Source organism: Myotis lucifugus, unplaced genomic scaffold, assembly GCF_000147115.1.
Source record: "Myotis lucifugus unplaced genomic scaffold, Myoluc2.0 scaffold_0, whole genome shotgun sequence".
NCBI lineage: Eukaryota > Metazoa > Chordata > Mammalia > Chiroptera > Vespertilionidae > Myotis > Myotis lucifugus.
Window position 1 is genome coordinate 35,618,140 of NW_005871048.1, and position 22,345 is coordinate 35,640,484.

Here is a 22,345-nt window from a genome sequence, read left to right on the forward strand (position 1 = left end):
CCAAGGTATGTGCCCTAACCGGGACTTGAACTCACAGCCTTTCAGTGTGGGGAATCATGCCCAACCAACGGAACCACACTGGCCAGGGCAGAAGTTCTCAATTTTAACTTCACATTAAAATCGGTATTTTAAAAAACACTGTTGCCTAGGCATCTCCCCTATAGCTTCTGATTCAGTTCATCTTCAGGATTGGCCCTCTATCTGTGGTTTATCAAATTTGGCAGGCGATTCTACCATGCAGCCAGAATTAGACCTACTCATAACCTCCCTCTGTATCCCCTGAGCCTCAGCAGCTCATCTTTTCACTTCGAAGAACCGTTTGTGGGTTCCTACCTGTGCCCTCCTCTGGAAGGTTCTCAATTCAATGGATGCAGGACTCTGCGTGAGGCCAGAAAAGGCTCTGGGGAGATTGTGAACAGAATCCACTTGGGTGCAGTCCACATAGAGCTCTATGGAGCCAGCCCCTCGCTGCAAATTGCTCAGTTTCAGTAAGACCCTGTGCCGCTTGCCGTCAGCCAGCTGCAGGTTGTTGAAAACCACCAAATGGATCTTCCCATCATTCTTCAGGTAACGAAGGATGGCTGGAACCAAGCACAGATCAGTAAATGATGAGATAAGAGGGACGGGTCGGTTCTGTGCTGAAGGGCTTCCAGGTCACAAGGCTGGGTCACTGGAACCATAAGTATTCATCATCTTGTGTGCCAGAGGTTATTCTCCACAGGTGTTGTGCTCATGGAGAGACAGACAATAAAGTAGCTAATTTGAAAATAAACAATATAATATCAGATAGTGATTAAGTACAATGAGCAAACAGAACCCATGAAAAATCCACTAAATCGAAGTGAGCTCTTTAGGGCGTGAGTTCATCACCAAACGCTTACTGAGTACTACCATGGTTCTGGGGGCTGCCCTTACTTGCTTTAAACACTTAATTTCTACTCACTGCAATCTTAGGAAATTAGTATCTACAGAAGAGGAAAGTGAAGGAACATGCTCAAGGACACAGGAAGTGGCAGGACTAGTATTTGAAACCGAGGTGGTTATTTCATGACTAAAAGAATGCTAGGCATGGACAGTCCTTTGTAAGCATATACTGAATTGGGTGTAATCTGTCATACTGTCCCTCAGCAATCCATCCTCAATTTAATAATGCTCAGCTTGAACATCAAAGGTATCCATGGTTGCAAACAAAACAAAATAAAACAACAAAAGCCGAGGAGTGGGATCCACTACCTTATCTTCTGGTGGTTTTTTTCATTGTTTTTTTTTCCCCTATGCATGTAGCTATCCATTCACATATCTTGTTAAGCTCACTAAATAAATATTCATGCAAATTTTAAAATTCTGGTTTTCTCCCTTCCTTTTTACTCCATTATTGTGCTGAATATATTGAGCCCTGAACTAAAATTTGCACTTGGATGCTGAGCCTTTGGGAGTGAAGCCCATTGGGTGAGGTTTGCTATAAAGAGCAAAATAATTTGCTTCCAAGGCCTTGGCGAATCCACCATGAACACCTCTAGGTCCATCCACAGATACCAGCGCCAAGCTCAAGTTCATCACCAGAAACAATCCTAGGAACAAGGTCAAACAGAGTGTAAATGTCACTGGATAATTAATGTAGTAAACACATAATTGCAGCTCCAAAGGTCAGAGTCAAAGTCTTCAACTGCCCAGGGTGTAATAGCCTTAAATTAGTATAACTTTTCTTCAGGCAATTCAGCGATGTGTATAAAAACCTTAAAGCTGTACAGACCCTATGGCCCAGCAATGCCACTTTTAGGAATTGACACTAGGGAAGAAAATCCCAATCTGTATGGACATGAACATTCACTTCAGAAATATTATAACAAACATTTGATACAGTATGTACATCCAAAAAGGGCTGGCTACTTAAGTAATGGTATAACCATAACATGGAATGCTATGGAATTATTACATATTAAAAACACAAAAAGAGAGTAACCGCATCATGGCAGTGTGTGAGAACCTTTTGGTCTCTCCCCTGAAAAGTTACAAGTTGGACAATTATAATTCAACAGAGGATTCCCTGCCCAACACACAAACACGTCTGAGAGATACACACATTGAGACATCTGATGGTGGGCACATTAGAGCAAACGGGTGAGGCAGAAGGCAGAAACATCTGATGGTGGGCATATCAGAGCAAGCGGGTGAGGCAGAAGGCAGAAACATCTGATGGTGGGCACATCAGAGCAAGCGGGTGAGGCAGCAGCAGTAGAGGCAGGTTGTGAAGGGGCAGAAGTAACTTCAGTCATAAAGATGAATGAAATATTGCTATTTGTGACAACATGGATAGTTCTAGAGGGTATCATGCTAAGTGAAATAAGTCAGAGGAAAAGGGCAAGAACTATATAGTTTCATTCAGACGTGGGATATAAAATAGAAAGCAACAAATGAACAAAACAAATTCATAGACACAGACATCAGTATGGTGGTTATGAGAGGGGAAGGGGCTGGGGAGGATGAAGAAGGTGAAGGGGGTCAAGTACACGGTGACAGAAGGAGACTAGCCTCTGGGTGGTGAACATACGATGCAACAGACAGATGATGTGTTACAGAATTGTACACTTGAAATTTATGTTATTAACCAATGTTACCCCAATAAATGTAATTACAAACACGAAAAGACATTTTCAGTATTTTGTTGAGTGCAAAAACATTATGAGTCATTGTAGTTTCATTCAGAAAAATAATACGTGTACATATATAGATGTCTATACCTATACATAGAAAATCACAAGGAGATAATGTCAACGTTAATATGGTCAGTGCCCGGGATGATGTGCTTTTTTTCTCTTGCTCATCTTCATTGACTATTTTCTACAAGAAGCATGCATTACTTATACAACAACAACAACAACTAAATGAATTACATGTGTATACCCAGAATGTGCTGCTGTCTATCTGTATGACTTATAGCAAGTATTCAGACCATTCTTCCTTCGGTACCTTTTCTGTAGAGTGTAAATGCCAACCTGGTGCTGCCTCACTGAGTAGCCAGCCAGGAATATTTGTTTATGTGGCAGTATTGCCAAAGAAAATAATCCCTACTATGAAACCTTAAGGCTTTTTCCACATCAGAATTTCTAGGTTGATGTTCCCACCTCTTTTAAACTCTGACTAAATTTGTTTTTCCATTTGACCATGACTGGAAAGGGCCAGTTGGCATCAGGATCTGTGTTGTACAGAGATGCTGAGAGGAGTCACATAGAAGATCTCTTCTGCATCTGTGGTCACCACTATTTGCTTATGGAGAGACTAGTGGCCCAGTGCACGAAATTCATACATGGAGGAGGGGTTCCCTCAGCCCAGCCTGCACCCTCTCCAATTGGACATCCCTCTGGGACTGCTGGCTCCTAGCCACTCACCTGCTGCCTGCCTGATCGCCCCTAACTACCTCTGCCTGCCTGCCTGATCGCCCCTAGCTGCCCTCCCCTGCCGGCCTGATCTCCTCCCCAACTGCCCTCCCCTGCTGGCCTGATCTCACCCCCAACTGCTCTCCCCTGTCAGCCTGATTTTGCCCCCAACTGTCCTCCCCTGCAGGCTTGATCTTTCCCCCAACTGCCCTACCCTGCCGGCCAATTTGGTTCTGACTGGTCAGTTTCTATGCCAGTCAGCGTCAAAAGCTCCACCTCCTAAGCAGCCATTGGCTCCTCACAGTTCACCCAGATTTGGTTCTGATTGGTCAGTTTCTATGCCAGTCAGTGTCTCTGGGCCTATCTCCGGGCCTGATCAGAGAGGTGGGGCTGATCAGCAGTCCCCTTGGGGCCTGGAGAGAAAGAGAGGCACAGCTGCTGGCAAAGCCTGGAAAGAAAGAGAGAGGCAACAGCTAATCAACAGCTGCCCCAGAGGCTTCGGATCAGACCCTGCCTTTCTTCAGGCCTGATCTGCAGCCCCCTCAGCAGTCAGTGCTGGGTCACTGCAACCCAGCACTGACTGCAGGACTAATTTCCAGTGTTTGGTCGAGCCTTTGGTCAGTCGTTATGGACCCTGGGTTTTTATATATTAGGATAAGGTTTGATAGGACCTGGCAGGACAGACTAGCTAGATCAAGCATGTCAAACACTCGGCCCATGGGCTGCATGTGGCCCACAACGAGTATTTTTGTGGCCCAGCCAATATAACGGTATGTAAGAAACGTTTTAATAAAAATGTGTAACTTAATTTTTATAATATCCTGTTATTCATAATTATGAAAAACAAACTACAACGTTCACTAATGACTGATTAACATAATCGTGTTGCATGCATTTCCCTTACGCACATTACGCACAGGAGCATCATTTCTCTCCACTAATACTAGCAGCGAATATTTTAGCAGCCAATTGCCATGTCATTAGTCTTGGACTGACTTGTTTGGTGTGTGCAACAGGAAATATTTCACTTTTGGAGAACAAGAAAAATATTTGTTTGTGTTATGCTTATTAATTTGTGCAGTTATTCAGTGTCTGGTAAGTTAATGTTCAAGAAAAAATATTATTTTTTATTAAAATGTTCTATTATTTTATGTTAACAATTACTCATTTATTTCAGCCCTTTGTATTCAGCATGTCTCTATTGAAATAAACCTATGTTTCTATGAAAATTGAAGCTTTTGTTTTTTTGTGGCCCATATAAACTTATACCTTGTTTATTTGGCCTATGTTAGCCTTTGAGTTTGACATGTTTGAGCTAGACTATAGAATAATACTATGTTTCCTGAAGTAAAGCATTGGTAAGACTTAAATAAATATGGTATATTGAAAATAAAGATGTTAAGAGAAAGAATAGTGGGAGGGAAGAAAATAGACATGAATTAAAATTCTTGAGGTGTTTTAAATATGGGCTAAACAGAAATTTTACCCCTTTATTGAATACTAGAGGCCTGGTGCATGAAATTCATGCACGGGGTGAGGGGGTCCCCTCAGCCCAGCCTGCACCCTCTCCGATCCGGGACCCCTCGGGGGATGTCAGACTGCTGGTTCAGGATCGGGCCTAAACTTGCAGTCGGACATCCCTCTCACAATCCGGGACTGGTGGCTCCTAACTGCTCACCTGCCGGCCTGCCTGATCGCCCCTACTGGACCCCTGCCAGCCTGATCACCCCTAACTGCCTCTGCCTGCTGGCCTGGTCACCCCCAACTGTCCCCCTGCCAGCCTGGTTGCCCCTCACTGGCCCCCTCTGCCGGCCTGGTCACCCCCAATTTCCTCCCCTGCCAGCTTGGTCGCCACTCATAGCCCCCCCGCTGCCATGGTTGCCCCCAACTGCCCCCCCTGCCGGCCTGGTCACCCTTCACTGCCCCCCTCTGCCAGCCTGGTCGCTCCTCACTGCCCCCCCCCCTGCTGGCCTGGTTGCTGCCAACTGTGCCCCCTGCCGGCCTGGTTACGCCAAACAGCCTGCTGTTCAGTTGTTTGGTCGTCCCTCACTAACCCCCCTGCCGGCCTGGTCGCCCCACACAGCCTGGTGCTCAGTCGTTTGGTCGTCCCTCACTAACCCCCCTGCCGGCCTTGTCACCCCATTCAGCCTGTTCGGTTGTCCGTTCGGTTGCGATGGCACCTGGCTCTTTATATATATAGATTGTTGAAAATTTGTAATACTAACTGCATGTCTGGAACTTGGACACATATACAATACCCAAAGAGGGACAAATTAAATCCAAACATGCACTGATTTAATTTCTAAACTGGTATTTTTTAACTCTTTTGAACAGTTCTGCAAATACCTGGAGTTTTTAATAGGTCAATAAAAATACCACTTAGACCACCAAACTTCAATTAGGTCATAGACATGTATATTCAGTATCTCATTTCTCATTATGGCCACAATCTCTGTTCCTCATATTAACAGTTTAAGAGGATACATAGAGTGGCTTAAAACAAATACTCTTGGTTTTGCTACCCAAGCTGAGATTTCTGTGAAATTCAAAGAACACATTTTCACGGGTATCTCACTTGCTTTTATAATAGGTTTTCCATGGCATGTGGGTGTGATTTATGTTCATAATTGAATAGCTAAGTTTAATTTTATAACTAGTACCTAGTGAATACTTTATACGTAACAGGTGTACATTAAATGTTGTAAATATGAACTTTCAATGAATAATTAAATGATTGCATTAAAGCTTTTCACATATAAAATATAAACGATTTATAGACTGGCAATTCAAGATTTATTGCAAGTAACAAAACCTACTATTGTGTTCATGCTACCATTTAAGGGTACTTGTGCCTTGCTTTGTGTTGCAATGCAACACTAAAGTGACAAATTCCTTTTGCTCCTAGGTCTTGTGACAATAGCAAGAAGGAAAAAAAGGAAAAGAAGAATTATGGAAACTTCCATCTTCACAACGTCTGTTAGCAAATGCTTTGACATTTACCATTCTTCATACTTGATCCAATAATTCTCATTTCTCTTATGGCTCCCATGGCTCCCATTTTTCATTTTTTATTGCAAATTCCTTACTTCAGTGCTTCTATACTTATTTTATCTTCAGAGCAGTAAAAGGGCAGATAGGCACCTGCTCAGAAAACTCAATATTTTCACATCAGTCATACTGAATGCAGACACAGCTTAAGCTCTGGCCCAGGAGCCTGAAGCCTACTGGGTGACCTTCTCTGAGGCAGCACCTTCAGAGTGGAGACAACAGATGTGGTGCCTTCCTCTCCCCAGGTCTCCCTTTCCCAGTGCTCAACTCTCCTTGTCTTAGCCCAGCACACACACAGAGCAGAGGGGGACCAAACAGAGATCAAAATACGACAGAGTGAGGCAATCATTTCCCCCTCCAAGGAGAAGAAAGGCCAGTGCCCTGAGATTGGAAGGAGTGGTCTTCTGGGCCCACCACACCTCTGCCCATCACCTCCCCCAGAAGCACCATTCTCAGGAAAACAGTCACTGGGTACAGCACTGTTTCTTCAGCTGTGGCACATTCTGTTCTGCTCGCTTCTCATTCAATAGCTGAAACAAGTTTGTGTAGTGATTTCCGCCTGGTTCTCCCACAGGGCGAGTAAAAAGAACTCAACACATCTGATTAGAACTGAAGGCTGTAGATCTTCAAATGGCATTTCTGCCTCTGCTCTGTTCCATCCCTGGGTTTCTCTGTCAGATTCCTGACTCACCTTCCTACTTAAGGTCTCTTTCTGCAGTTTTTCTGGACTGATAGCCGGAGCTTCTTATAGGCCTCTTCTGACCAAGTTATTGCCTTCTCAAAGCAACATGAAATCAAGTAAATAAAATCCTTCAATAGCTCCCCGGTGGTTCCTAAATAATGTCTAAACCCCTTATCCTAGCACTGACCCCAATGTTCTCACCACTTTATAACTCTCCATGCTGCTGATGCCCAGCCAAGATGAACAATCTGTTCTGTTTTCCCCCCTCTCTAGCTTTCTCCAGCCTCCCTCATCCTTTTCTTCCTGTGTGGAATGTTCTCTTCTCCATAGGTCTCCTTCCTTCTCCATATCCCTATGTATCGGAAGCCAAGATCCAGCTCAAATGCACCCTATGCCTCGAAGTTTTCCTTCTTCCCATGGTTGAAAGGTATCTGCCTCATTCATATTCCCATTACACTTCCTTGGTACTTCCCTGGGTGTACATTTTCAGGACTCAGATTCCAGTTATGGCTCAGATACTTAATAGCTATGTGAGCCTGGGCTTGTTCATTTTACTCAGTGTCCATTTCTTAAGCTTCTACGTGGAGTTAATAAAAGTTGCCCTTCTGACTTCATTTTGTTTTCAGTGGTGGTCAAATAAGAAATGCAAAACGAACCACAGAAATACAAAAGATTATAAGAAAATATTACAAACAATTATATGCCAACAAATTGGACAATTTGGACGAAATGGATAAGTTCTTAGGTACATACAATCTCCCAAAACTGAATCAAGAACAGAAAATATGAACAGACCCAATACAAATAATGAAACTGAAGCAGTAATTAAAAAACAAACCAACCCACAACACATCCTACAAACAAAAGCCTTGGACTGGATGGTTTCACAGGAGAATTTTACCAAACATTCAAAGAACTAATGCCTCTCCTTCGCAAATGATTTAAAAAAAATTCAAGAGGCGGGAAGACTTCTAAACTCATTTTATGAGGCCAGCATTATCCTAATTCCAAAACCAGATAAAGACACCTCAAAGAAATAAAATTATAAGCCAGTATATCTGATAAACATAGATGCAAAAATCTTCAACAAAATATTAGCAAACCAAATCCAGAAATACATTAAAAAGATCATACACCATGATCAACTGGGATTCATTCCTGGGATGCAAGGTTGATACAATATCCACAAATCAATTAACGTGATATACCACATAAACAAAATGAAGGATAAAAGTCATACGATCACATGAATAGATGCAGAAAAAAGCTTTTGAGAAAATCTAGCATCCATTTATGATAAAAACTCTCAGCAAAGCAGAAGTAGAGAAAACACATCTCAACATAACAGAGCCCATATATGCAAACCCACGCTAACATAATACTCAAGGGCAAAAACTAAAAGTATTTCCATTAAGATCAGAAACAAGACAGAATGTCCACTGTCACTACTCTTATTCAGCGTAGTACTGGAAGTCCTAGCCACAGAGATCAGACAAGAAGGAGAAATAAAAGGCATCCAAATCAGAAAGAAAGTAAAACTGTCATTTGCAGATGACATGATACTGTATATAGAAAATCCTAAAAATTCCACCAAAAAACTACTGGAACTGTTAAGTAAATTCAGTCATATAGCGGGATACAAAACAAATATCCACAAATCAGTTGCATGTTTAGACACCAATAATGAACTATCAGAAAGGGAAACTAAGAAAACAATCCCATTTACAACAGAATAATAAAAATAAAATAAGCCCTAGCCGGTTTGGCTCAGTGGACAGAGGGTCAGCCGGCGGACTGAAGGGTCCTGGGTTCGATTCCACTCAACGGCACATTCCTGGATTGCAGGCTTGATCCCCAGTAGGGGGTGTGCAGGAGGCAGCCAATCAGTGATTCTCTGTCATCATTGATGTTTCTATCTTTCTCTCCCTTTCCCTCCCTCTTTGAAATTAATAAAAATATATTTTTAATAAATAAAATAAAACACCTAGGAACAAATTTAACCAAAGAGATCAAAGACCTTACTTGGAAAATTATAAGATACAGAAGAAACAAATTGAAGATACAAAGAAGAAAAAGTGTATACTGTGCTCATGGATAGGAAGAATTAACATTGTTAAAATGTCCATACCACCCAAAGCAATTCCTGTCAAAATAACAATAGTGTGGCTCAGTTGGTTGGGCATGCTCCCATGCACTGAAAGGTTGCTGGTTTGGTTCTCAGTCACAGCACATGCCAGGTTGTGGGTTGCGGGGTTGCAGGTTCTATCCCTGGTAGGGAGCCTGCAAGAGGCAGCTGATCGATGTTGCACTCTCACATCAATATTTCCCTCTCATGTTGATGTTTCTCTTTCTCTTTCTCTTTCTCTTTCTCTTTCTCTTTCTCTTTCTCTCTCTCTCTCTCTCTCTCTCTCCCTTCCTCCCTCCCTCCCCCTCCCTTTCCTTCTCTCAAAAAGATAAATAAATAATATTTTAAACATATCAATGGTGAATATCACAGAACTAAAACAAATAAATCCAAAAATTTACAGGGAACCACAAAAGACCCTGAATAGCCACAGCAATCTTGAGAAAGAACAACAAAGTGGGAAGAATCATGCTACCTGATATCAATTTATGCTACAAGGCCATAGTCATCAAAACAGAATGGTACTGGTATAATAACAGACATATAAATAAATGGAACAGAATAGAGAGCCCAGAAATGAACACATACCTTTGTGGTCAATTAATATTTGACAAAGAAAGGAAGAACATACAGTGGGGTACAGACAATCTATTCAATAAATGGTGTTCGAAAAATTGGACAGATATGTGTAAAAAAAATGAAACTAGACCACCTTCTTACATCATATACAAGAATAAATTCAAATGGATTAAAGACTTAAATATTCAACTTGATACCATAAAAATCCTAAAAGAAAATATGGGCAGTAAAATCTTGGACATTTGTCTTAGTAACATTTTTTTCTGATATATCTTTTAGGCAAGGAAAACAAAAGAAAAAATAAACAGATGGGACTACATTAAACTGAAACATTTTGCACTGTAAAGGAAACCATCAACAAAAAGAAAAGACAACCCACTGAATGGGAGAACAAATTTGCCAATGATACATCTGATAAGGGGTTAATATCCAAAATTGATAAAGAACTTAAAAAACTCAACACCAAAATCCTCCACAAACAATCCCATTTAAAAATGGGCAAAGGACCTAAAGAGATACTTCTCCAAAGAGGACATACAGATGGCTAATAGACATATGAAAAGATGTTCAACATCACTCATCATCAGAGAAATGCAAATTAAAAGCCATAATGAGATATCACCTCACACCTGTCAGAATGGCTATCATCAATAAATCAAAAATTACAAGTGTTGGCAAAGATGTGCATTGTTGGTGGGAATGCAGATTGGTGCTGCCACTGTGGAAAGGAGTATGGAGTTTCCTCAAAAATTTAAAAATGGAACTGCCTTATGTTCCAGCAATTCCACTTCTGGGAATATATCCAAAGAAACCTGAAATACTAATTCAAAAGAATATATGCACCCCTATGTTCATTGCAGCATTATTTATAATAGCCAAGATTTGTAAGCAACCCAAGTGTCCATCAGTAGATGAGTGGATAAAACAGATGTGGTACATTTACATAATGGAATAATACTCTTCTATAAGAAAGAGGTAAATCATACTCTTTGTGACAGCATGGATGGATCTGGAGAGCATTATGCTAAGTGAAATAAGTCAGTCAGAGAAGGACAAATACCATATGATTTGACTTATGTATGGAATCTAAAGAATAATGTAAATGAATAAGTAAAACATAAACATACTCATAGATATGGAAACCAGACTGATGGTTGCCAGAAGGGAGGGTGGTTGCAGGGCTGGTTGAAAAAGGTAAAGAGATGGTAGTTACAAAATAGTCATGGGGATGTAAAGAACAGCACAGGAAATATAGTCAATAATACTGTAATACTATGTATGGTGCCAGGTGAGTACTGGATATAACAGGAGAATACTTAGTAAAGTATGTGATTATTTAACTGTTATGCTATATACCTGAAACTAATACAAAATAGTATTGAATGCAACTGTAATTGAAAAAAATTTTAAAAATTGAAATAAAACAAGAAAAATCACTGAAGGAAAATGTTAAACTATAAACTGCTGTACAAATGTAGGTATATTTGTGTTTATTTCTTATCTTCTCTATTAGAAGTCCATTTCTTACTAATTTTCCCATAGCATCTGAGAGTACCAAATACAAGTATTTATTTAATAAGAAGTAGATAAAATAGAGTACTCATGTGTCCACTCTGATTGTTTAACCCACAATCCTTTTTAAAACGTGGGGAACAGTTTCTATTGGTTTATTTATATAAACCCTTTTCTTATAAACTTAGCACTTTTGTGTACTTAACAATTTGGGGCCTGATTTTAGGGCAGCATTTCCATGTCTGAGTACCAGCCTGACACAGGAACTATGTAGTCGAACCTGATTAAATCCCATCTCAGTGACTGGCAGGAGATGAAAAAGCAAACCCACGCAATAAAGATGTGAAATATTGCTGTCTTGGGGATGAATTTTCAAAAGGGGATGTTTATTTTTTTTAAATGGACCTGGTGGTAAAAAATATTACGTGTTGAATGTCAAAGCAATGAAGCAGAGTGCCAGCTATAAAGAACTGGAAATGATAATATTTTGTCTGGTGGGCAAAGAAGTTCAGAGTGACCTGGCTGCAGGCAGCAAGCTCGGGATTTCTGCTCTGCCTGGCAAATGGCTTTGCTCTTTCACACTTTTAAATACATGATGAAAGCCACTGGTGTCAACCTTTCCTCTTCTTTTTAAATAATTGTACATTTTTAAACAGCCTTCTTGCCATTAATGTCTCTTGTGATGGATATTCTTGTTCACCTTTGCTTATTTATCTTTATGCCCTATACACTAGGTCTTTGTAACTTTAGTGCTTTGGAAATATATATAAAAAGTAAATCATCAAATTGCTTTTCCTGAAAGTACTCTGGGTGAGTCCCAAGTGTGATAAATGTAATCTGTGTGTTTTAAAAATTTCTTAAAGTGGTTTGAACAAATGCAAAGTGTACAGAACACACACACACACACACCAAAGAAATCATCCACTGAAAAGAAGCACAGCCATTATATTAAGCATCTGCCGAGAGCTTTATATTTTGAGAAATTATGAGACTCATCACTGTAAGAACTATCTGGTAGGTGACAAAGCAGTGTGTAAGCACAGAATCCCAAGGTCATGTTATAGGAGAGGGCTGGAAAGCAACTTCTTAAGTGTCCACAGACCTCATTAGCCTTAGAAGAGCCACAGGATATTGTCATTGTAAGTCATCCAGCTTAACATCTCACTTCACAAATTCCCTCAATACAAATGCAGCCTCTACCACCCCATTTCCAGTAACAAGGAATTCATTACTGTGTGGAGAAAACCGTTCCACTTTTGGATTTCCCTCCAAGATTTGTCTAACACAGCCAGTATTTGTTTCCTCTGACTTCTACCAAACGGTCCTAATTTTACTCTTCAGAGCTATAGACAGATTTAATCTTATTCTAAATCCAAATGATATTCTTCAAATATTTTAAGTCAACTTTTATCTCTTTCACTTCCATAGCACCAAGTTGTTCTTCTGTCTGGCTTTTTTATTTCTCCATTTTCTTTCACTTTTTGACTAATAATGTGGTGAAAAATGGGGCTCAAGGGTGTGCTGTTTGGGTGACTCTCAAGGTAATCTTTGGCTTGTTAGTGCCCCTGTGAAATGTGTCCAGAACTAGCCACAATATCCGAGCTGTGGCCTGGACAATTCAGAGTACAGTGGGACTATTGGCTCCCTTATACGGTCACATCTATGCATTAACAAAACTATAATTAAAGAAACTTTTTAAAACCATTGCTTCACTGTCTCCGTTTGTCCATTCAATCAGCAAACATTTTTGAGCAACTACTATGTCAGGTGCTGTGCTCAACACCGATTGGTTCTTAATGTTGTTGACCAGAACTCTTGGGATAGATCTCCCACATCCTGCACTTCTGCAATTTACTTTTCACTCCTAGATGGTAGATCTACATTTTTTCTTGTTAAATTTCATCTGACTGATGGTGGCATATTTTTCCAGTCTGATAGGGCCTTATAAATCTTAATCATAGCATTCAATATATTCAACCGTCTTTTCTAGCTTTGTGCCAATTACCAACATGATAAAATACTATCCATGTCTTCATCTAAATCACTAATAAGTTGAACAGTTAAATGCCCAAGATAGAGACTTGTCAAAACCACTAGATACTTTTCTATAAGGCAACTTACCAACTCCTAACAGTACTATTTATCTAGCTCATTCTTTTTTATATTATTCAGAAAGGTATAATGAGTAACATACCTTTTCTGAAGTCAATATACACTGAGTGGCCAGATTATTATGACCATCCCATCAGTACAATGAAGTGAATTAGTTTTGCAAATAATAATAATAAAGCCTTGAGAGTGTTTGCGTAGGAAGATTTCAATATTCAGTATTTTTGGAAGTGTCAATGAAGTACTGATGGGGTGGTCATAATAATCTGGTCGGTCATAATAATCTGGCCACTCAATGTATATTATGCTCACAGCATCTTTTTGATCTGTTAGCTTAGAAACTTTACATACAAAAAACGGTTGGCATGACTTACTTTTAGTAAACCCATGTGTCATCAAATAATCCCAGCTTTCCTTTCCAGGTAATCATAAATACATGAATAATTATTTAACCCTCTGGGCATTTGTCCTAAAGTTCACTAAAATTCTTTCATTTTCTGCATATAATCACTTTAAAATTGAGCTCATTCAAGGGTACCTCGTAAGAATACTGTGAAAGTTAAAAGGGAAAATGAGTGTTGACAAGTCTTTCGCACTGTCCTGGTACATCATAAGGGTGTCATGAATATTATTGTAAATATTTGAGGTGCCTCATTTTTTACCCGTCATTATTGGGTTCCAAATTCTAATTTTTAAACTGTTACATCTCTCCAAAGCCCTGAACTATCTGACATCTCCTACCCGTACGCTCACTTAGAAGCTTGACTGACACTCTCCAGTAATTACTGCAAAATCCTGGGCTCCCTTCACTTCCACAGCACCAAGTTGTTCTTCTGTGGAGATCAAATTAAGACTCAAGAAGCAGTTCTTAGTACAGATTGGTAATTACAAAGTAGTCATGGGGATATAAAGTACAACATAGGGATTATAGTCAATTGTAGTAACTATGTGTGGTGCCAGGTGGGCACTGGAAATATCAGGGGGAACACCTTGTCTAACCACTATGTGGTACACCTGAAATTAATACAAAATAATATTGAATGTAAACTGTAATTGAAAAAGAAGTAAAAACAACAAATGAAGCAGTTCTTCTCACCTGTTTTTTCTTAAAGGGGAAGCTTTCATCAAGAGTTCACCCAATCATCATCTTTGGAAGACAGCTGCTTAAATAGTACAGAGATATCTATCTCTCCCTTCCTTCTTCTTTCCTTCCTTCTAGAACAGTGGTTCTCAACCTTGGATGCACATTAGAATCACCTGGGAATCTTCTTAAAATCCTGATTTCTGGGCCTCATCCTCCGGAAATTCTGTTTCTTTGTTATGGGGTGAGGCCACAACATTAGTAACAAAGAAACAGAATTTCTGGAGGATGAGGCCCAGAAATCAGGACTTTAAAGATTCCCAGGTGATTCTAATGTGCAGCCAAGGTTGAGAACCACTGTTCTAGAAGAAACTGACATTTCTATTGAGCTTCACAATATAAAAAAATTATTATCCTTCATATAAGCCACTTATTGCAATCAACCTGTGAGGCAGCTCTTATTTCATCCCTACTTCACAGAGAGCAATCGAAGCTAACAGCAGAGATGTATTCATGGTGGCACAGCCATAAGATTTTAACTGTAACTCAAAAGCAGGATACAAATTGGAAATTTGCTTCCACGCCAGATACTAGAAAAGCAGCAACCATGTCGATCTATTCAGTCAGATGCTTCTGCAGAATGCTTATTTCTATCAAGATTAGACCATCCATGTTACTAATAATCTGATAAATAATTTCTATCAGAAGTACTACCTATATTTCTTTTCTATTCTCATCCAAATGGTATTCAACACTCATTCATTCAAAAATGAATCTGAATCAGACCTCAACATGACAGACACTCTGTACTTCCAGAATTTGCACAATAGTGTATGTCTTCTTTAACAAACAAGGCTATTCTTCTCAGCCTCTATTCTGTTCAATCTGCTCACGAACCACGTCCATGTATGAGGCACTGTGCTCGGTGCAGCAGTAGACACAAAGGTGATTTAAGGGATGCTCAGTCTCTGCCTTGAGGGGGCTTACAACCTACTAGAGAAAAGACCTAGACGTGATTCAAGTTACAAGACAAATGAAGATTAGTGCCTTCCACAGAGATACAAAGTCATATCAGGAAAGGTGTCAGAAGGAGATTGAGGTAGGTCTTGCATAGATAGGATTTTGGTATCTGGTGATGTTTCAAAATGTGTATGGAGGGAGCAGAGGTCAAGAGCAAAATGATGGAGAAGGAAAGACAGCATGCCTGGGTTCAGGGATTGGCAGCCAGTCCATCCAGCTGAAGTATAGGCTGCATGGAGGGTTGGAAGGAGGAAAGGCTGGGTGGGGGTCATGCAGGGGAAAGCCCTGAATGCACAGCTGGGGTGTTTATACCTTAATCAGTTTGGAATGGGAAGCCACAAAAGGTCTCGGGGGTCAGGGCTTATGCTCTGCAAATAATAATGAGGCCACCATGGTAAGATGACTTGGAGATTGCCCAGTAACAAACTTATTTTTCACAGTCTTCATGGGATACACTTTAGTTTATTGTAGGAGCTCTCCAAGGGCCCTGCTCTTTGACACTATCTGTGTAGTCACCCACTCCCAATTCATTGCCTTTAATGGAGGGAAAGACGGGTCCCATTTCCTACTCATATGCTTTATTTCTGACTGTTTCACTGTGCTCCATGCAAATCAAGAGGACAGATCAGCTGAGCCTTGCCAGTTGAGTAATGACGGGGGCTCACCTGCTAGGAAGATGATTCTTTCCCCACCCTCCATAAACTATGTCAGGCCACCTGAGTACCACAATGGGGAGTCACAACCATATGTCATGTCTTTTCCTTGGACCTGTTGGACTCAGAGACTTTTTCTCATTTCAATCAGAATGGGCTGCTGCTCCTTCCTAGAACTTTCAGATTCACCAGTGATGGTAAGTCTCTGTACTTTTTCCTATTGCTCCAGTGAAACTTCTCTATGTGAAATTCTTCAACTCTCCAAAGTCTAATACTAGTATAAATGCCTCTTTGTTTTCTGAGAATTTTCATTTCTGGATTCTTTTCAAACTCTTTTTAAAAATATTTTTTCTAAGAGCTACCGATTGCCTCTAATAGGTTGGAGGGTGCAGAGGTGCTCAGCATTCCTCTTATCGTCTCCTCTAACATGGTGATCAGCTGGGATTTACAGCTGAATCACATGACTGCTGGTTCTTCAAACAAAACACACTAACAATCCCCTTACCTATCAATCTACCTGCCCATATAGTATCTAGCTTTATCCCTGCTTACCAAACAGAAAGAATCAGTTCAAGGTAAGCTGCTTCCTTGTGTTTCCAGGCAATGGACTTTCCACAATGGGTTTATACACTCTGGCCAGTTCAGGAGTAGAGGGTGAGATTCAGTGAGGGGGGAAAGCTAGAAGCAGAGCTTTTCACTCTACAGACAGCCTTTTAGCCACGAGGCTGAGAGAGCTAAAAGAAAATCTTCCATGCATTTAAATAGACAGTTTAATGAGAAGCTACTGATCTTTATATGAAGATGGGCAACGTTTACTAATCACAAACTGAGTAGCTGGGTTGTTAGAAGATAAGCAGTTCCTTCAACAGATGTGAGGCAAAATGGGGCTGATTCAAGGCAGGGAGATGGGTGAAACCGCCTCCCATCAGGGCTGCTGATGGGGCAAAGGGAGGAGGAATGGTTGAACCATGAACCATGTAGAGCCATGAACCTTGTCCCCAGACTCCATTATGGGAACCCTCACCTCTGAGAGGCTGTGAGGCACAGAGAAATCAGACTTGTGAGTGGAGTGGGAAAAGGAAAAGAGGATGTTGGCATCTGACATAAAAGAAGGGTTTAAAACCTCATTCTTCTTGCTTTTAACTCTATCGTCCCATGAAAGCTAAGAATTAGGCATGTCTTCCAGCTCCTAACGCCTGCTGACTTAAGTGTTCCATCACAATTAGAAACTAGGAGTCTGGAGCACTGTAAGTATCTATGTACTTTGTAACACAAACCGAAATAAATATAAAATCTAGCCAGAAGGACTGGTCCATTTTTTATTATTAAAAGCAAAACACATATCTGTCTCATTCCTCAATAAGCAGGAACAGGTGTTGTCCCCAAGGCATAGGTGGAAGGGAAAGAGATGAAAAAGTAGTGATCTTATTCTTTGAGAGTAATTTTTTAGCGCTTGTAGTAACTCATTTTGACAGTAAAACATTTGACAGTAAAGGGACCAAACAGATGACAGGTCTGTGTAAATTGGCATGAAACGGTGGAAAAGAGCAGTTTATTTAGTTTTACTGGCTGAGGTATAGTCTCTTCATCAAGTCCAAGAAGGTGCTTGCACAGCTAGGAGTTAGGTCTGCTAAGCCATATGCTTCCAAGGGAACATACAAATGGTTATGCATTGAATATTTGTGTCCCCCCAAATCCATATGTTGTAGCCCTACCCCAATGTGATGGTATTAGGAAGTGGGATTTTGGGAGATAAATGGATTTAGACAAGTCATGAGAGTAGGACCCCCATGATGGCATTAGTGTCCTTTTAAGGAGAAGACAAAAAGCTCACTCTCTCCCAGTGGCACGCAATGAGGAAGGGTCATAAGAGGACATAGTGAGAAGGTGGCTGTCTACAAGCCAGGACCCAGGTTCCCTAACCTGGAACCAAAGCTGCTGGCACCTTGATCTTGAACTTCCAAGCCTCCAGAACTGTGAGAAATAAATGTCTGTTGTTCAAGCCACCCAGGCTATGGTGTTTGTTATAAGCAGCCAGAGCTGACTAAGATAATGGCCTAATTGTCCTGGCTCTTGTCCCTTCCAAACTGGATCCAGAATAACAAGAGGGACAATATCAGAGGGCATTTTGGCCACAAGCAATCCTTCATTCTTTCTCCTAACATCAACTCGCTCTCTCTGTATAGGTAAATGTACAATGAGAAGAATTTGGTATTGAAAACAAATAAATAGTGGATGAGAAAAAAAAAACTGTACAAGGGAACCATCTTAAGAAAAGTAGACCTCAAATCCTGGAATAGAAAAAGAGGATTTTTAAGAAAATGATTTCTGCAAACGTGCTTACCTTTGTTTAAGCGTCCCATCACAGTAAATTCAAAATATTTGCTGTTGTCAGTTGAAGAGTAAAGGCCGAAGATGGTGGCTGAACTCTTAGTCTGCAGTTTGAAGGTGGAGATCACATAGAGCTCATTCAGGGTGGGGTCGGTCAGGATTGGCCGCAGGGCACCTGGGTTCAGCCTCTGGCTGGAGGACGGAAGAAGGTCAAAGACTGGGGAGAATGGAGAGAAAGATATAATCAGTAAAATATTTAACTTTGGGGCAAACACCTTTTTTTGAGAGGGGACAAGTGGACAGAAAGCTATAAAGTAATGTAAATGAATGTGGTCATTTTCCACATTGCCAAACTCCCCAGGTCTTATCACTCTTACAGTGGCTGCCATTTGGAACCAGAAGAGAGATAGCACAGTATTTATCACTAGGTTATAACCTCCAAGAGAAAACTGAGTTTGCAAGTCCCAAAGTGCATTTGGCTGAAGAAGTGGCTCTGAAAATGCCCACTGGGCAAAGCACTGGAGGCTTCAAGTACAAGGGAACAGGTGAGAGCATCCAAGTCATTGCTTTCTTAGGTCCCCACCTAGTGAATTTCTGGAGTCCTTGGGGTTCCTCATGCATCTCCTGGACCAGAGCCAACTGTATTTTCCTGGTCAGTGATAAATGACACAGGGGATGCAGCAGAAAGCATGGATGTGGTGGGAGATAGTGTCAGAAAAATGGTTTGCTTCCTTTGTGCGACTTAAGTTCCCTTCATGCACGTACTGTTCTCCAATATTTCTGTTAAAAAATCCCAATGCAGAAACAAGACAATGTGGTCTCTATTTCCTGTTACCTGACTGATAGAGTTGGTTTACAAAAACTAGATGTTCACACCAGCAGCACTTTCTTTCCTACTTTTTTTAAAAATATATATATATATTTTATTGATTTTTTATAGAGAGGAAGGGAAAGGGAGAGGGATAGAGTGTTTGAAACATCGATGAGAGGAACATCAATCAGCTGCCTCCTGCACATCCCCCACTGGGGATGTGCCCGCAACCAAGGTACATGCCCTTGACCCGAATCGAACCCAGGACCCTTCAGTCCGCGGGCCGACGCTCTATCCACTGAGCCAAACCGGTTAGGGCTCTCTCCTACTTTTTAATACTTAAAGGTATGAGAGAGTACATCTAGAGTTATTTAAAAGGCAATGGCCAAATTTGGGTCTAACTCACTATAAGTTACTTAGTATTGCTGTTGTTTTATGCAAATATTGTTTGAACAGTTCCATAGCTGTCTCCTGGATACAATAATCTGGTTACTAAAAGTGTAGTACTATTCATAATTATAAATAGCTCTTAAAATCAATAATCATCCTTATAGAAAAATGGGCAAAAATCATGAAAAATCAATTTACAGAAAAAGAGTTACAATGGCAAATAATTATATACATAAATGTTCATATGTTTAACTAATGATGAAGGAATTACTAACTTAATAATACTTTCACTAAATTGCATAAACAATGAATACAATAATACCTAACTGTTGATGTGGGTTCAGGAAGTGGAAACTCATATACTGGTGGGTAAGATCTAATTGGTATAACTATTCTGAAGACAGTTTACATAACAGTATCAAAGGCCCTAAGACATACATGCTCTTTGATTCAGGAATTCTACTCACATAAATTATCCTAAGGAAATAAAGGATAGCATGGTAAATTACTTAGGTACAAAGATATTCACCACCAGTAGTAATTCTAGAATTTCTGTGAAGGAAGAATTATGTCAGAATTCAATGGAAGAGGTGAGAAACCAGAGACTCTGTGGGCACCGCACTTTGTTATGAAAACAGTGTCCTTAGTGGAGAAAGAAGGGCTCAACAGAGATTAAGCCATCCTATGGCATTGCAATTGTTCGACAATTCATTATTTGTGGGTTTTAAAAATATATATTTTTATTGATTTCAGAGAGGAAGGGAGAGGGAGAAAGAGATAGAAGCATCCATGAGAATCATCTATTGGCTGCCTACTGCAGGGATCAAGCCCAAGCAGCCTGGGCATGTTCCTGGACCCCAACTGGGAATCCTGGTTCATAGGTCTACACTCAACCACTGAGCCACACTGGCTGGGCTGTCATTATTTGTAATATCAAAACACTGGGAACAACTTATCTTAGAGCCCTGGATAAATACATTTTGGCCCTTTCAAAAAGTGGAATACTATGTAATAAAAAAGGAAGTGTAGCGGACTACTTATAGACATGGCAAGATGTTTATGAATAAGGGGAAAAAAGAGAATATAAAACTATACATATAACAGGATCCCATTTGAAATATGTATTTTCTTTGAAAAAGATTTGAAAGACAACACAACAAAATACTAACACGAATAGTAGCTGTCTCTGGGTTGTACAGTTATAAATCTTTAAATTTCCTTCTGTTTACCCAGTCCCCACCCCCATTTTTTATTTTAACAGTGAACAGGTATTGCATTAGTAAAAAGAAAAAAGAAATAAAATTTATAAAACCAACAGGCAAAAATCAACTTAAGAATGTCTACTCTTGCTTCCATTTGCTCTTTAGGCAGCCCTTTCAATTTTTGGAAAATTTAGGGGAAAAAAAGAAAAAGAATGCCTACTCTTTTTAAAAGACAACCTGTCTTCAGACTGAATCTGTATTGTTTCTTTCACGGGTATGAAGAACCTTACGCAATAATGAATTTACTACTAGATGTGTAGGAAAGCATAATATTATGTTTCCCCCTAGCACTCCACTTTCCCCAAACATGAAGACTTCTACTATACTTCAAAAGAGAAACAAATTTTTAAACTTGCAGAGAATGGAAATGTTACATTTCCACCAGCGAGGGCAATATGGCAATATGTTTAAAAGTTCTTTCCAGCACAAGGCATCTTTGGAAAAGGGATGTGTGTTTAAAGTGAGAGAACTGCATTCATAACTAAACTCAAGAACTCCTGATTCTTGTTTTGACTATGATCATTTCCATAATTTAGCTCAAGCTAAATTTGCCGAACTTCAATCTGTTTGGTTTGTCTAATCCACTGGCTTCTCTCTCAAGAGGCAGAGTTGGAATTAGTTAGTAATGAATTTGGAGAGTGTTTTGAAAAGGAAATGAGATATATAATTTTCTTTTAATGTTATTACATTTTAGTAATAGCACCAGGATCTAAGCACAACCTTCTAGTGTTAGAGGTGAAATCACTGCTATCAATGAGCCCGACTACCATGGTATGAAAATTGAATGCATACATACTAATAAGATTAACAAGGTTAGCTCAGAGGAAGGAGATAAGCAAATTATCCATTTGAGCTGATAATTGCAAGAGTAATTAACTCAATAAAAGAATCTATCAGAAACTTGACTTAATCAGATAATCTACAGCAACTACATTAACCAGATAATTTAGAAAGTACAGCTTAATTTCAAGTCTCCACAATACAGGTAGCTCTTTCTAAGGATGAGCAAAATCCGTAGTGGTAACACACTAGGAAGTTGTGTGTTCAAATGTCAAAAATTCACATAACACAAAATACTATACCCATAAATTCAAACCTGCCTAATCATGTCTGCAATAAGAAAACTTTTGAAATATATGAAAAAGCAACTTTTCTGACACCAAAAAGGTTGTGGGTTCAATTCTTGGTCAGAGCACATACCTAGGTTGTGGGTTTGATCTTAGGTTAGAGCAGGGGTGGGCAAACTTTTTGACTCGAGGGCCACAATGGGTTCTTAAACTGGACCGGAGGGCCGGAACAAAAGCATGGATGGAGTGTTTGTGTGAACTAATATAAATTCAAAGTAAACATCATTACATAAAAGGG

At 40.1% G+C, this 22,345-nt stretch overlaps 1 protein-coding gene across 1 annotated transcript in view; it reads right to left on the reverse strand.

The window, feature by feature from the left end:
- The window catches only part of THBS4 (thrombospondin 4), a 42,167-nt gene extending 23,426 nt beyond the window's left edge, over positions 1 to 18,741 (reverse strand). Inside the window, exons 1-2 of the mRNA XM_023750406.1 lie at positions 18,531 to 18,741; positions 334 to 581 (exon numbers count right to left, since the gene is read on the reverse strand). Coding sequence (XP_023606174.1) covers positions 334 to 581; positions 18,531 to 18,549 — 267 coding nt within the window. The 5' untranslated portion in view covers positions 18,550 to 18,741. The remainder of the gene's footprint in view (positions 1 to 333; positions 582 to 18,530) is intronic.
- Positions 18,742 to 22,345: the final 3,604 nt, after the last annotated feature.